Source organism: Chamaea fasciata, unplaced genomic scaffold (genome assembly GCF_029207755.1).
Source record: "Chamaea fasciata isolate MVZ Bird 193981 ecotype frontalis unplaced genomic scaffold, bChaFas1.0.hap1 SCAF_26, whole genome shotgun sequence".
NCBI classification, from domain to species: domain Eukaryota; kingdom Metazoa; phylum Chordata; class Aves; order Passeriformes; family Sylviidae; genus Chamaea; species Chamaea fasciata.
Genome location: NW_027094111.1, coordinates 522,536 through 535,024, shown reverse-complemented (window position 1 = coordinate 535,024; position 12,489 = coordinate 522,536). Strand labels below are relative to the sequence as shown.

General features: G+C 57.8%; 2 protein-coding genes across 2 annotated transcripts; one reads left to right on the top strand and one right to left on the bottom strand.

Moving 5' to 3' along the window:
* Window positions 1–709: 709 nt before the first annotated feature.
* On the bottom strand, window positions 710–2,955 carry NR0B2 (nuclear receptor subfamily 0 group B member 2). The gene is made up of 2 exons (XM_066204451.1): window positions 2,219–2,955; window positions 710–1,674 (listed from the first exon to the last, which is right to left on the bottom strand). Exons 1-2 carry the CDS (start codon window positions 2,742–2,744, stop codon window positions 1,403–1,405), a joined length of 798 nt encoding a protein of 265 aa, XP_066060548.1. The 5' UTR covers window positions 2,745–2,955; the 3' UTR covers window positions 710–1,402.
* An 869-nt stretch (window positions 2,956–3,824) lies between these two features.
* NUDC (nuclear distribution C, dynein complex regulator) lies at window positions 3,825–11,824 on the top strand. The gene is made up of 9 exons (XM_066204511.1): window positions 3,825–3,959; window positions 4,960–5,037; window positions 6,812–7,012; window positions 7,303–7,386; window positions 7,764–7,877; window positions 8,281–8,475; window positions 8,991–9,074; window positions 9,165–9,283; window positions 10,960–11,824. Exons 1-9 carry the CDS (start codon window positions 3,864–3,866, stop codon window positions 11,009–11,011), a joined length of 1,023 nt encoding a protein of 340 aa, XP_066060608.1. The 5' UTR covers window positions 3,825–3,863; the 3' UTR covers window positions 11,012–11,824.
* The last annotated feature ends 665 nt before the right edge of the window (window positions 11,825–12,489 follow it).

Here is a 12,489-nt window from a genome sequence, read left to right as displayed (position 1 = left end):
GGACAGAGACCCCGGGGGTGACAGGCGCTGGGGACAGAGACCCGGGGGGAGTCACAGGGGCTGGGGCCAGGATACGCCATTGCAGGCGGTTCACAGCCCCGGGGGGTGTCAGGCTGCCCGTCCTCGTCCCACGCCACGCTCTGGCCTTGTCCCGCTCAGTGCCAGGAGCTTTGCTGCCAGCCCCGCTCAGGGGTGGGTGCCCGCCGCCGTCCCCTGTCCCCGTGTGACCCCGCGGGCACCGTGGGGTGCGTCAGGCATTCCCTCCCCATGGAAAAAGGCCGTCATGGGCTGGGATGAGCCGGGCAGAGCTGCAGCCCGGGCTGGCACAGCAGCTCCTCCTCACACGGCGCGGATTCCAGCTGTTCCCGTGGCACGGGAGGCTGGAGCTGAGCCACCTGAGCTGTGTCAGCCCCGGGAACGGGGTTTGTGCTGCCGGGGGTGAGCAGAGCAGCCGCCCCGACACGGCCTGGGGACAGCCCCAACACCTGATCTGCACACCTGGAGAAAGGTGCAGGGTGGGGGCTTGCCCCTGGGAATTTCTCTGTGCTGGGAGCACCCAGGGGCTGTTCACCCAACAGCTCCCACTGTCTGCATTGCCAGATGGATTTTTGTGGAAAACCCCTTTTTATTCCACTCTGTCTTTTCCGTGCCTGCAGGTTTTTTCTGCCCACCCCAAATTCAACGCCGTTGCTAAAAAGGCACCACCGTGTTCCAAAACACCAAATATTTTATTAAAAAAATAATTTATTGCATCTTATATACAAACCACAAGAATGTTCACTTACAAAACACTGACACCTCACCTGTTGGAGGCGGGAGGAGCGAGTTTTCCAGGTGTGCACCTGGCTCTGACTCCAGGGAGGGAGCTTTGGATCTCCCACTAAACCAGCTCTGCTCGGGTTTAACTTTTCACACAGACAGGAAAGCCCAGAGCCCCACATGCGGTGCAGTAGGTTTAGGTGCTCCTAAATGCTCTTAATCCTGTTGTATTTCATGGAATTGCAGAGGAAAGAGAGAATCTAAGGAAAAAGAGGGGTGAGTCTGTACACCCTGTAGAATTTAACACTGGCTTTTTCCCTGAAGAAATTTCCTGAGTATTTCTAAGATTCCAAGCATGGAAGGCAGACCCAGAGTAATTCCATAACGTTTGCCCTCGGGCAGTGAACCCACTGAGGCCGTGAGACACCACGGCATCCGGCTGAGGACAAACCCTCAGTGCTTGGAGTTCACAGCAAAACCAGTGAAAACCGGGAGCAGGGCAGGACACCCCACACGCACTCCCTGGACTGGAGACCGGCCCAGGCAGAGCAGGGGCTGCTGTCAAACCTGCTGAGCCGCAGCTGCTTCCCCAGGGAAGCACAGAGTTCTGCCCAGTCCGGAGCGCTTCCGTCCCAGGTCCCGCTCAGCGGGGCAGGGGCGGCCACGGCGCCCGCGGCCAGCCCGGCGCCTCCAGCAGCATCTCCACCAGCAGCTCGCCCATGTCGGCGTCCCCGATGACGGGCCGGAAGAACAGGTCGGTGACCAGCGCGGCGGGGACGGACCTGAGCGAGGCCGTGACCCGCAGGATGCGGCAGAAGCGGCCCTGCTCCCCGGGGTGCGGCAGCTCCCGCAGCGCCCGCTGCGCCTCCCGCTGGAGGCTCTCGATGTAGCCGGGCGCCTTCAGCCCAGGGATGTCTGCGGGGACAGCAGGGAGAGAGCGACGTGAAGGGTGGGGAGTTGCTCCAGCTGATCCCGTTCCCACCCCTCCCCGCTCCTCAGGAGGGATCTGCGAGGCCACGCTAAGGAGGTGGACGCAGCACTGCTGTTCCAGGGATGCTGGGTGAGGGAGGGAAAGCACTTAACAGGGAAAACCATGCTTTAAAAGTAAAGGAGTCCAGGATTTATTCTCTGCAGGGCAGGCAAAGGTTTTGACATCCTTCCTTCCTGCTCCCCAGTGCATTTGGGAATGACCAGAGTTAGGGAAAAGGTGACCAGCCCTCTCTGCTCTCACACCTGCCTGTCTCTGAGCATCTCCAAGCCACGAGGTCTGTGTTCACCTGGGAAGGTGGAGGAGTCCCTATCCCTGGATCCCTGGACGTGGCACTCAGCGCTCTGGGCTGGTGACAAGGTGGGGAGTGGCACAGGGTAAACTCGACGGTCTCAGAGACCTTTTCCACCCTCAGTGACTCTGGGTTCCATGATTCCGTGTCCAGCAGAGCCCCCAGGGCCTGGCACTCACCTGGATTGAAGAGAATGGCTCCCCTCAGGTAGGTGTACTCGTTGGGGCTCAGGTCCAGCCTCCAGAAGCTGTTGAGGCACCACTGCAGGCGCTGCACGGCCGCCAGCGTGGGCTGCGTCCCCTGGGGCTCCTGCCCTTTGCTCTGGCCGCTGAGCAGGATCTTCTTGAGCATGCTGGGGGCCGGGGCCTCCATCACCTCGAAGGTCACCATGCCCTGCACCAGCCCCAGCAGGAAGAGGGGCACCCAGCAGCCGTCCAGCAGCAGCAGCTGGTCCTCCCGCGGCAGCAGGTGGAAGGCAGCCACGTTCCTGACGAAGCTGATGGTCCTGAGCAGCACGTCGGAGGCGGCGCGGCAGGTGAGGTGCGGCGAGCGCAGGCACACGGTGCGGTGCTGCCGGCACAGGCAGCGCTGCCGGGCCCCGCCGGGATGCCGCTCCTGGCTCAGGAGGGTGTACAGGATGGCCGGGTGCCTGTCCTTGCCCTGGCACTGGCACCTCTCGCACTCCGTGTCCACACCGCTGCTCATGGCCGAGCCGGGTCCTCAGAGAAACTCGGCTGATGGGAGAGAGACCTTTGTGAAAAATCCTTTGTGGAAAGTGTCACAGGCCAGATCGTCCCCGTCCTGCCAGCCCGCGGCTGCTCCCGGCAGCTCTTATAAGGCCGGGTCACGGTGAACACCCCTCGGCAGCCTTGACCGCCCTGATTAAGCCGCCCTCAGTAAAAGCACCCGGCCAACCCCGTCGTTGCTGGGCTGATTGGCCGGGCCGGGCGAGTCAACGGCCCTTTTCTCAATGAATGGGCCGGGAGGGGCCCCGTGGCCTTATCAGGATTACCGAAAGAGGATAAACAGAGTCATTAGCCCGGGCTGTACCATGGCACCAAGGCCCCGCCGAGCAGGTGTCGCTGCCAGGGTTCACAGACAAACACGGGGAGCTCGTCTGGGCCCGGCGTTCAACGGCCCCGGCGCCCGGCCTTGGCAGCAGCAACCTGGAAGTCGTGTTATCTGCAGCTGTTTGCCTGGCCTTGCTCGGGAGCCTCTTGTTGTGGTGCGGGAACGGACCTGGGGAGCGGGCGGGCTGTGGTGGGGCCGGGGGCCGTGTCTCTCGGAGGAAACACGGGGCTGGGGAAGGGACAATGCTGCCATTTGCAGGATGAGAGAAGAGTGAAGAGAAAAGGCCGAAATTCCCGTATTTTCCCAATGGAACGGACCCAGAGGTGCTGCTCGACAGCAGCTGAGCATGAGCCGAAGCGGGCAGTGATTGCTCAGCGGCACCGCAAACCCTGGGACAGCCGCACTGCAGGACAGACCCTGAGCGCGGCCAGGCAGGGAACGGAGCTGGGCAAGGGGCTGGAGCCCCAGGAGCGGCGGCGGGAGCAGGGAGGGGGCTCGGCCCGGGGAAAAGGAGCCGCGGGGAACCGCCCGCCCTGCGCTCCCCGCCGGGCCGGGGCCCGCTCCGCCCGTCGCCATAGCAACCCCGCCGCGCCCCGCCGCCCGCCCCTCCCCGGGAGATTGACAGCCCTCGTGACCAATCAGCGGAGAGAGCGGCGAGGGAGCGCGCTGGGATTGGCGGGCGGGAAGGGGCTCGCGCTTCCGCGGACGCCGGTTCCGGTTCCGGTGGCGGCCCGGTGCGGGAGCGGCGGCGGGATGGGGCTGAGCGCGGAGGAGGCGGCGGAGCAGGAGGATCGCTTCGACGGGATGCTGCTCGCCATGGCCCAGCAGCACCAGGGCGGCGTGCGCGAGGTAGCGCCGCCGGCATGGGGAGCGGGGAGGGCGGGGCGGGCCCGGAGGAGCGAGCGGGGAGCGGCCCGGCCTCCTCGCGCCCCGCCCCGGCACGTGGAGCAGCGGCCGCACGTGCGGCGATAACGGCCCCCGGCAGCGCCGGCCCCTCGTTAACCGGGGCGGTGTTAATGAGGCCCCGCGGTGCCCTCACCGTGGCCTCGCAGCCCGGCCCCGGCGCCCCGGGGCTGCCCTGAGGTCCCCGGGCCTGCGGTGGGTCACGGCGGGGCAAAGCACCACAGGGCAGCACCGAGCTCCCCCGGTCACCCTCCAGCACAACGATCCCCCCCGATCCCACCCTGATCCCCCGCGATCTCCTCTGGTCCCACTGCCCGGGGCCCCCGGGGCCCACGTGCTCACCTGCAGCAGGGCCGGAGGGTGTGGGGACATCCCGCTCCCAAATAATGTTTAAAAAACGATCCTGGAACAGCTCCTCGTGCTGTGGCAAAGCCTCTTGACTGGAGCCCCCACTGGCCGAGACTCCTGGGCAATAAAGATCAGCCGAGTCCAAGGGGAGGATGTGTTTCCAGAGGGGGTTGGAGGTGCTGGTTCGTTCGTTGGCGATCCCCGGCAGCTGTAGAAATAAGGAGTTTGCATGTTTTTAGGTGTGCAGGGAAACAAAATATGGCATGTGTGTATATACATATATATATGTGAGATATAGGTATGTGTGCATGCATAAATCCATCCCTGCCTCAGATAACAGCCTGGGGAGTGGGAGCAGGAGCTGAGGATGAGCTGCTGCCTTTCCCCAGGCAGAGCACGCCAAGTACAAGCTGGAATGCAGGGCTGGGCCTCCCCACGGGCGCTCTGTGGGTCACGGGGCTGAGCCCGGGGCAGTGCTGCCACAGCCACGGAGAGGGAGGACAAAGGATAAAGGATAAAGGCTGCTCCGGGGACGCGGGGTGACCTGCAGGGACCTGCGCTCACTGCTCCCCCTCTCTCCTCCCTCTCCTGTTCCCAGCTCGTCAACACCTTCTTCAGCTTCCTGAGGAGGAAGACGGATTTCTTCACCGGGGGAGAGGACGGAGTGGCAGAGAAGGTAAAAAGTGAATCCTGCAGGCCTGTAACTCCTGTCCCTTCCACCCCACCCGTGTCTGGGCCACGCCAAGGGTCCCCTGCCTGAGCAGCTCCCAGCACCTGGGTGCACCTGGGCACCAGCAGCTCCCAGGGAAGGAAGGCCAGAGCTGCCCTGCCAGAGGTGAGGAGCACACGGTTCCCTGCTCAGGTGGAAGCACAGGGCAGGTTTCTTGCCAGGCTCTGGCCAAAGGCTAGTTTGGAAAGCAAAGCTGCCAGGCCCAGTGACTGAACAGTGACACAGCAGGTGATAACCCCCTGTCACCTTGTTTGTTCAGCTCAGGAAAAGCACAAAGTCCACAGCTCTGCACATGCAGCTGCCCCTTGGCTGGGCTGCCTGGATGAGCATCCCCTCCTGCAGGGAGCTCTTCCTAAAATGGAGGGGCTTTAAGGTCCCAAAATACCCTGTGGTTCCCTAAAAGTAAGAAAGGCAAACCCTGCTGTCATTTCTCTCAGAACAGAGAGGAAATCTCCCCTGTTGCTGGAGGCTGTGTGCTCCCACCTGAGTGGCAATTCAGAGGTGCCTGGCTGCTGTCCTTGGCACTTCTGTGCCTGTGAGAGAAAAGTGTCTGTGCCCTTGGCTGGTGGCATCTGTCACGATGCTTTGTGGCCTCCTGGAAAAGTGCTCTGATGCCATGGGAGCCCCAACAAATGGGGAAGGAGCTGCTGCCCAGTTCTGCTGAGCCCTTGGCAGGAAGGAGAAAGGAGAGGGTGGGAAAGTCGCTGGGGTTTTTGGGTGCCGTTTCAGCAGGCTGGTGGTGTGGGCAGTGACACGGACAAGGTCAGGCACTGAAGATAATTTCCTCACCGTGGATCATCAGGTTGGGACATCCTGGGGGATGCACATCTTGCTTTCTGTGCTCCAGGAGACGCTGGAGCTGAGAGTGTAAACAAACCTTGTTTGTAAAGCAAAGCAAAGCAGAAACACTCAGTGCTTGCTTACAAACCACAGTTTGCTTGGAAAAGGTTCTGGATTTCCCTCCGCCCCGAACTTCTGGGGAAATATAAATAAATAGATTTTCCCCCTCTGACTCCTTTCTGAGGACCTGTCTGTTATTTTCTGGGGCAGACCTCAGCTCACCTACGTGCTGCTCTGCACAGCACCCCTGCCCTTATCGACCCTGGGGCAATTCTCTGGCTCCCTGCCTGTGTACTCAGTTTTCCCGCTGAGCACGCAGCCCTTGGCATCAGAGACCTTGGGATTTTGCCTCCCGGAGTCACAACAACCTTTGGAGAATTGGGAGCGAGGCTGAAACAAATTATTTATGGGGGAACTCACCCCTCAGTGTGAAAACACGGGGGTGTTTCAAGCATTTCTCCTCTAAATCACAGCACTGAGGCTGCATCTGGAGAGAAGCCCCAGGTGTGGGAAAGGTCAGAAGTAGGTAAAGAGTTGGATCTGGTGTGTCCAGCTGTCCTGGAGGTGTGGAGTAGCTTCAGAGGGCTGGGTAAAATAAGTGAAGGATTTTTATTTCACTGTTATCTCCTGGAAACATACTCCCCATGTAACTAGGAAGGACTACATATAAATATTTCAAATTTTCTCCTTTTCCTCCCTTTTCACTTCCTCTTCTTTTTTTTGGAATTGAAAAATCTCCGAGTTTTCAGTCCGAAAGACTGAGTGAGGTGCAGGGAGAATTCCCAGCATGTGAGTGACTCCACGGATGCTCAGGAGAGGGAGCTGGGGGGCTGTAGGGTTGAAATGGGTGTTGTTTGGTGACCCTGTGCCCTGTCCCCAGCTGATCACAGAGGCCTTCAGCCACCACAACAAGCTGGCGCAGAAGGAGCGCAAGGAGAAGAAGGCGCGGCTGGAGGCCGAGCGCGCCGCCCGCCTGGCCAGGGAGAGGGAGAGGGAGAGGGAGAGGGGCCAGGCCAGCGAGCCACGCATCAAGGAGCTCACAGATGAGGAGGCAGAGAGGCTGCAGCTGGAAATCAACCAGGTGAGAGCCCTGTCAGGGATCTGCACCTTTGTCCTCCCTGCGGCTGTGAGGGGTTCGAAGGGCTCGGGCTTGTTCTTGGTCCGAGTGGGGGGACAAAGGGAATCTCCCCCTTCAGTGCCTCCTTCCTGTCACTTCCTAAGGGTTGAAAATCCCTCTTTCCAAAGTGGGATGCAGTGAGTGGTGCTCTTCAGCTGGACTGAAGGGCTGAGGCCACCTAGTGCCAGCTCAGGAGGTGGCACAAAGTGCCAGCCCTTGGCTGAGCCTGTTCCTGCTCTTCTCTTTCCAAACAGAAGAAAGAGGCACAGGGGCAGGGTAACAGTGTCCCAGTGAAACCCTCGGAGGAGGAAGGTGAATCTTCAGATTCCAACAAACAGGTAAAACTCGTCTGGACTTACCTCAGAATCATAAAATGGTTTGGGTTGGAAGGGACCTCAAAGCTCATCCCGTTCCACCCTCTGCTGTGGCGCCTTCACTACACCAGATTGCTCCAAGCCCTGTCCAAAATAAACACTTTGAAAACACAAATTAGAAAATTTGGCTTTAAGAATAAACAATTCCTAAATGTGCTTATAGAGAGGGCTTTTGGGTTTTTTCTTGTAGTCATGTTTTATCAGAAGCAGCTAATCATTATGGAGGTAAATTTAAGTGGATCTAAAACACAATCAGCTGACCTGCAACCCTTACAGAACCTTAGAGCTGTTGTTACAATGGAAACTGGAGAAGCTTCTTTCTTTACACTTGAATTGCTTAGGGAACAGATGATGAAGAGGAAGATGAGAAGGATAAAGGAAAACTTAAACCCAACTCTGGCAATGGAGCTGACCTTCCAAATTACAGATGGACACAGACACTTTCAGAATTGGATGTAAGTAGTGCTCTATGACCAGGATCTGAGGAATCTGAGACAGGGAATAAGAGCAGGTGCTGGTAAGAGATGAAGCCAGTTCCCTATGTCTCAGTTGCCTCTGGAAGTTTGTTGGAAACAGCGATGTGTCAATAGCTGGGAGAGAGCTTGGTAACTCAGTGAAATTCCCAGGAGCTGTACTTTGTCAAATTTTGGTCCTGTTCTAACCAGGCCTTAAAATCTGCTTCCCTTTTTATGATGATCCCTTCCTTTCACCTCCTGCTCGCTCAGTCCCCCAAGGAAAAGAGTCCCTGCTGTGTCTGGCTCTGGTGAAACCAGGGCAGAAAGGCTTGGGACAGAAGCATGGGAGGGGAAGGAGGAATTTCCCTGCCCAGCTCCTCAGATCTGCTCCTCTCTGCTGCAGCTGGCTGTGCCCTTCAAGGTGAGCTTCAGGCTGAAGGGCAAGGACGTGGTGGTGGATATCCAGAGACGCCGCCTCAAGGTCGGCCTCAAGGGCCACCCCCCTGTCATTGATGGGGAGCTCTTCAACGAGGTCAAGGTGGAGGAGAGCTCCTGGCTCATTGAGGATGGTAAAACAGTCACCGTGCACCTGGAGAAGGTAAGGCAGGCTGGGCTGGGCAGGAGTCAGGCCTGGCTGCCTCTTCTGGGCTCAGCACCACCCTGGTTGTCCTGGGTGCAGGGTCAGAGGTGCCACTGCTAGTGGGGTATTTAAGTTCCCCCATCTTCAGCCTAGTTCTCTTCCAGGATATTCAGTGTATTCCTCAGCAGTTCAGGAAAAGTCGGAAGGAAATCAGTCATTTTAATGCTGTCCTTTAGTGTGTTTTGACATCTGTTAGTGACATGAAAATCCAGGGACAGACCTTCTCGTGTCTGTAATCCCATTTATGTCATGCCAAACTGGACATCTGACATTCTCTCAGATCTCCCAGCTGTGAAAACTGAGGCTGCCTAAAGTAGCTTGAAACAAAAATAGCCTTTATCTATGTTCTGATTTTACTGATATTTAGAAAACTGTCAAAGTTTGATTCCATCATTTTTCTTCCCCTGTGACTGAGACTTAACCCTAGAACAAATCCAAGGAAGATAAATTGTTTTTGCTTCCTCGTCCTCTAGATCAACAAAATGGAATGGTGGAACAAACTGGTCTCCACAGACCCAGAAATCAACACCAAGAAAATTAATCCAGAGAATTCAAAGGTAAGAATTCTTCTGTTTCGTGGGACAGAGCCTGCTCAGAAATTACCTCAGTTGAGCCCAGAGTTGTTCCAATTGGGGCCTTGCTTTCAGTTGTCAGACCTGGACAGCGAAACTCGCAGCATGGTGGAGAAGATGATGTATGACCAACGACAGAAATCCATGGGGCTGCCCACCTCTGATGAGCAGAAGAAGCAGGATATCTTGAAAAAGTGGGTACAGCTCATTCCTTTGCATGGCTTTGCCTTCCCAAGTGCCTCCTCCTCCTCCTCTCTGGCACTAACAAGGGAACAGAGAGCAGCTTGGCCTTGCCGTGCTCACGTCTGCACAGTCACTGGATTGTTGGCACCACCAGTGTCTGTAAAAGCCTATGGGGGTAGAAAGCCTAGTGGGGAAATCTGGGAATAACCTAGCTCTGGAATTGTCTTGATCTGCTGATTTCAAGTCCAGAAGGCACGTTTAGATCTGGAAGTGCCATCCCTGCTGAACATTTAACCATGGTCTTGATTGGTGTCTTATCTCCCTCGGTAGCCAGCTAATCACCCCTCCCTCCCTCCCTCCACCTGCCCCCAGACAGTTTTCCCCTAGCCACCTTTATGGCTTTATTGCCCTGTTTGGCACGAAGGCACTGCAGCAGGGAAGTGACTCCAGGAGCTCCCAAGGCCGTGTGGGAAGGTGTGGAGGCAATTCTGGGTCAGGCAGCTTCTTCAGCAAGGGCACCTCACACCTTATCTTGGGTGAAGGATCGCTGTGGCCGACTGCTCGCTCCCCTTGGCTTTATCTGTAGTGCCAGGAGCGTCTCCGTGGGGCTGCGTGGGGTTCGAGCAGAGCACAGACCAGGCTTCCCTGGTGCTCAGTGGGATGGGAGGTACCCTCTGCTCCCAGGAAGCCACGTGCTGGACACCTCACCGGCAGGGTCACCTGTTTGGTGCCCTGGAAGTTTGGCTGGCAAAGGATGGAGAGGAAGTTGAGACTTTGCCCTGGGAAGTCCAGGGCAAAGGAGACTCAGTGACACCCATGTGGGTGCTGATGTCTGCCAGTGGAGCTCTCCTGGCAGCCAAACAAGGACGGGATCCTCACAGCACAGATGGCCCTGGAAGGGGAAAGTGGGAATGCTGCAGGGGCGTTCCAGGGGAAACCCTGCGATGGGAACACAGAGGAGACCAAGCTGCCCTCACTTGTACCTTGTGTGAGTCCTCCACAGGCCTGTGATGTGTCGTGTCCCGTGGGGAGCAGAGCAGAGCAGAGGAGCCTCTGTGTGCCCTGGGCACTGCTGGGCACAGAGCACTGCCCTCAGAACTTCCTCATGTGGCAACCCGAGTCCAGGTAGTCCCTGTGCAGGGGGTCGGAACAGGATGATCTTGAAGGTCTCTTCCAACCCACGCCATTCTGTGATTCCCTGTGCTGGGACTGCAGTACATTTGAAAACCAGACTTGGTTTGAAACCAGATTCCTCTGGTCGTGGCCTCCCTGAGTTTCTCCTGTCAGAGCACTGGGGATATTCCCCATATTCCCGGTAAAGCTGTCAGGCTGGAGCTTCAGTCCTAATCTGCTTTCACCATCTCCCCTCTGCCCCAGAATCAGTCGTGGCTGCTACGTGTCCAGCCCAGGGGTAACTGTGTTTGATCATTAACAACTCCCGCGTGTCTGGACTCGCTGACCTGCTGGGCTGGCAGGAATGCTGCTCCCACTGACCCGAGGAAAAGGTGTTTGTAGGGAAAGTCCAGGGAATGTGTCCCAAGGAGCTCAGCAGGACCCTCCCTGCTGTGGAGGGCGTGGGGTTGCAGCAAAACCCCTCAGTGCAGGAAGCAGGAATCCTCCCCTCCCCAAACAGAGCTGTTTGCCTCCTGCTCACTCACCCAAACTCTTGTCTCTGTTTTCCTTGCAGGTTCATGGAGCAGCATCCAGAAATGGACTTTTCAAAGGCTAAATTCAACTGAGCTCCCCCCCTTCCCCCCCTCTTTCAGTGAGCCCCTTGAATGGGGCAGGATTTGTATGGTTGGATATTCCTCACCTTGGGCAAGTAAAACTTCAGCATCCCCCACCCGAGCTAGCTGTGGAGGCACCTGTGCAAAATCACCCTCAGTGTCCTGTGCAGAGAAGGCAGGGCCCCAGAGCAGCTCCAGGCGGAGACATCTGCCACAGTTCCCAAAGGCAGTGAGGAGAGAAGGAGGGCTTAGAGCAAAAAGGGCTGCTAGGGCTGAGAGAGCCAGACCCGAGAGGTTTTGGGATAAATCCTTAAGGCATTGCTTCGCTTCCCTGGGCTGCTCGGAGCTGCTCACCTGCTCCCTGCCACTGGCACAGGAACTCCTGAGTTCTCCTCCCTCCTGCTCTCCTGTGAAAACAAGGGGCAGTTTGTTCTGTAAAATAAATCTTTTTCTGCCTTCCTGTGAGGGGAAAAGAGCAGTTTAAAAGCACAGCTCTTGCAGTGGAGACAGACCCTGCTTCTCCTTGGTGCTGCTCCTGTTTGTGCCGGCAGTGGGACAGCTGGAGAGGTCAGCCTGCTGTCCTAGAGCAAGGAGAGGCTGGAGAGTCCGTGGCTGTGGGTGGGAGAGGATGAGGATGAGGATGAGGATGAGGATGAGGATGGGGGCCTTTGGGGATGCTGTTGTTGCTGGGAGTGTCTCCTGCCTCCTTTCCCAGAGCCTCTCTCCCTGCTGGCGTTGTGTGAGCTCCTGCTGACGAGTGGCATCACTCTGCATGTTCATATCTTTGTTCAAACTGCAGCGCAACATAAAGGAGAACAAGTGGAACATCTTGGGCAGAGCGTGTGGTTTCTCTGGCAGGAGGGATGTGGGATCCAGGCCGGGAGGGACAAGGGAGGGGAGCCAGGGGAGTGCTGTGCTCTCTGCAGCTGCCTGTGGATACCTCTCCTGCTCCCAGCTCTGGCCTGATGGTCTCTCCCTCCCTCAGGACGTGGCAGTGGGAGCTGTGTCTTGCTCGGGAGTGCTGCTGAGCTCATTCCCAGCCTAAATCCCAGGACTGCCCCAGGGGGCTGCTCCTGGCTCTGCTCCCCAGGCAGCAGCAGGTGACCACACCAGGAAGCCACCCTTGCCCCAGGGCTCCTTTATGCCAACAAGGAGAGTGTCAGGAAATGCTGGGCTCTATCCCAGATCCCTGTTGCTGTGGCTCTTCCCTCTGCCTCCCCCAAACATTCCCACCTCCTCCCCCAGGGATGGGCACAAACGGCTGAAAATCCTGTTTGGGCAAAGTCCGGCCAGGCGCAGCACCTGGCCTGCTGGGGTTGTTTTTGGAGCAGCAGAGCTCTGTTGGCATCAAGTCCCTCAGTTTTACAGGCTCTTGGGGTTAAAAAGCAGCCCCCACCCAGCAGAGCAGTGACCTTGAGGGTGGGAAGGACTCAGATCAGGGCAGCTGCCTCTGGAGTGCTCTGGCCCGGACCTTCCTGGCTGTTTGTCTT

What these genes read in the sequence shown, in the direction of transcription:
- NR0B2 (XM_066204451.1), bottom strand. Translation starts at nt 2,744, where the DNA reads ATGAGCAGCGGTGTGGACACGGAGTGCGAGAGGTGCCAGTGCCAGGGC. An exon ending in AGCCATTCTCTTCAATCCAG is followed by an intron (nt 1,675 to 2,218) that starts GTGAGTGCCAGG and finishes CTGTCCCCGCAG; the next exon opens with ACATCCCTGGGCTGAAGGCG.
- NUDC (XM_066204511.1), top strand. Translation starts at nt 3,864, where the DNA reads ATGGGGCTGAGCGCGGAGGAGGCGGCGGAGCAGGAGGATCGCTTCGAC. An exon ending in TGCAGCTGGAAATCAACCAG is followed by an intron (nt 7,013 to 7,302) that starts GTGAGAGCCCTG and finishes CTTTCCAAACAG; the next exon opens with AAGAAAGAGGCACAGGGGCA. An exon ending in TCACCGTGCACCTGGAGAAG is followed by an intron (nt 8,476 to 8,990) that starts GTAAGGCAGGCT and finishes CTCGTCCTCTAG; the next exon opens with ATCAACAAAATGGAATGGTG.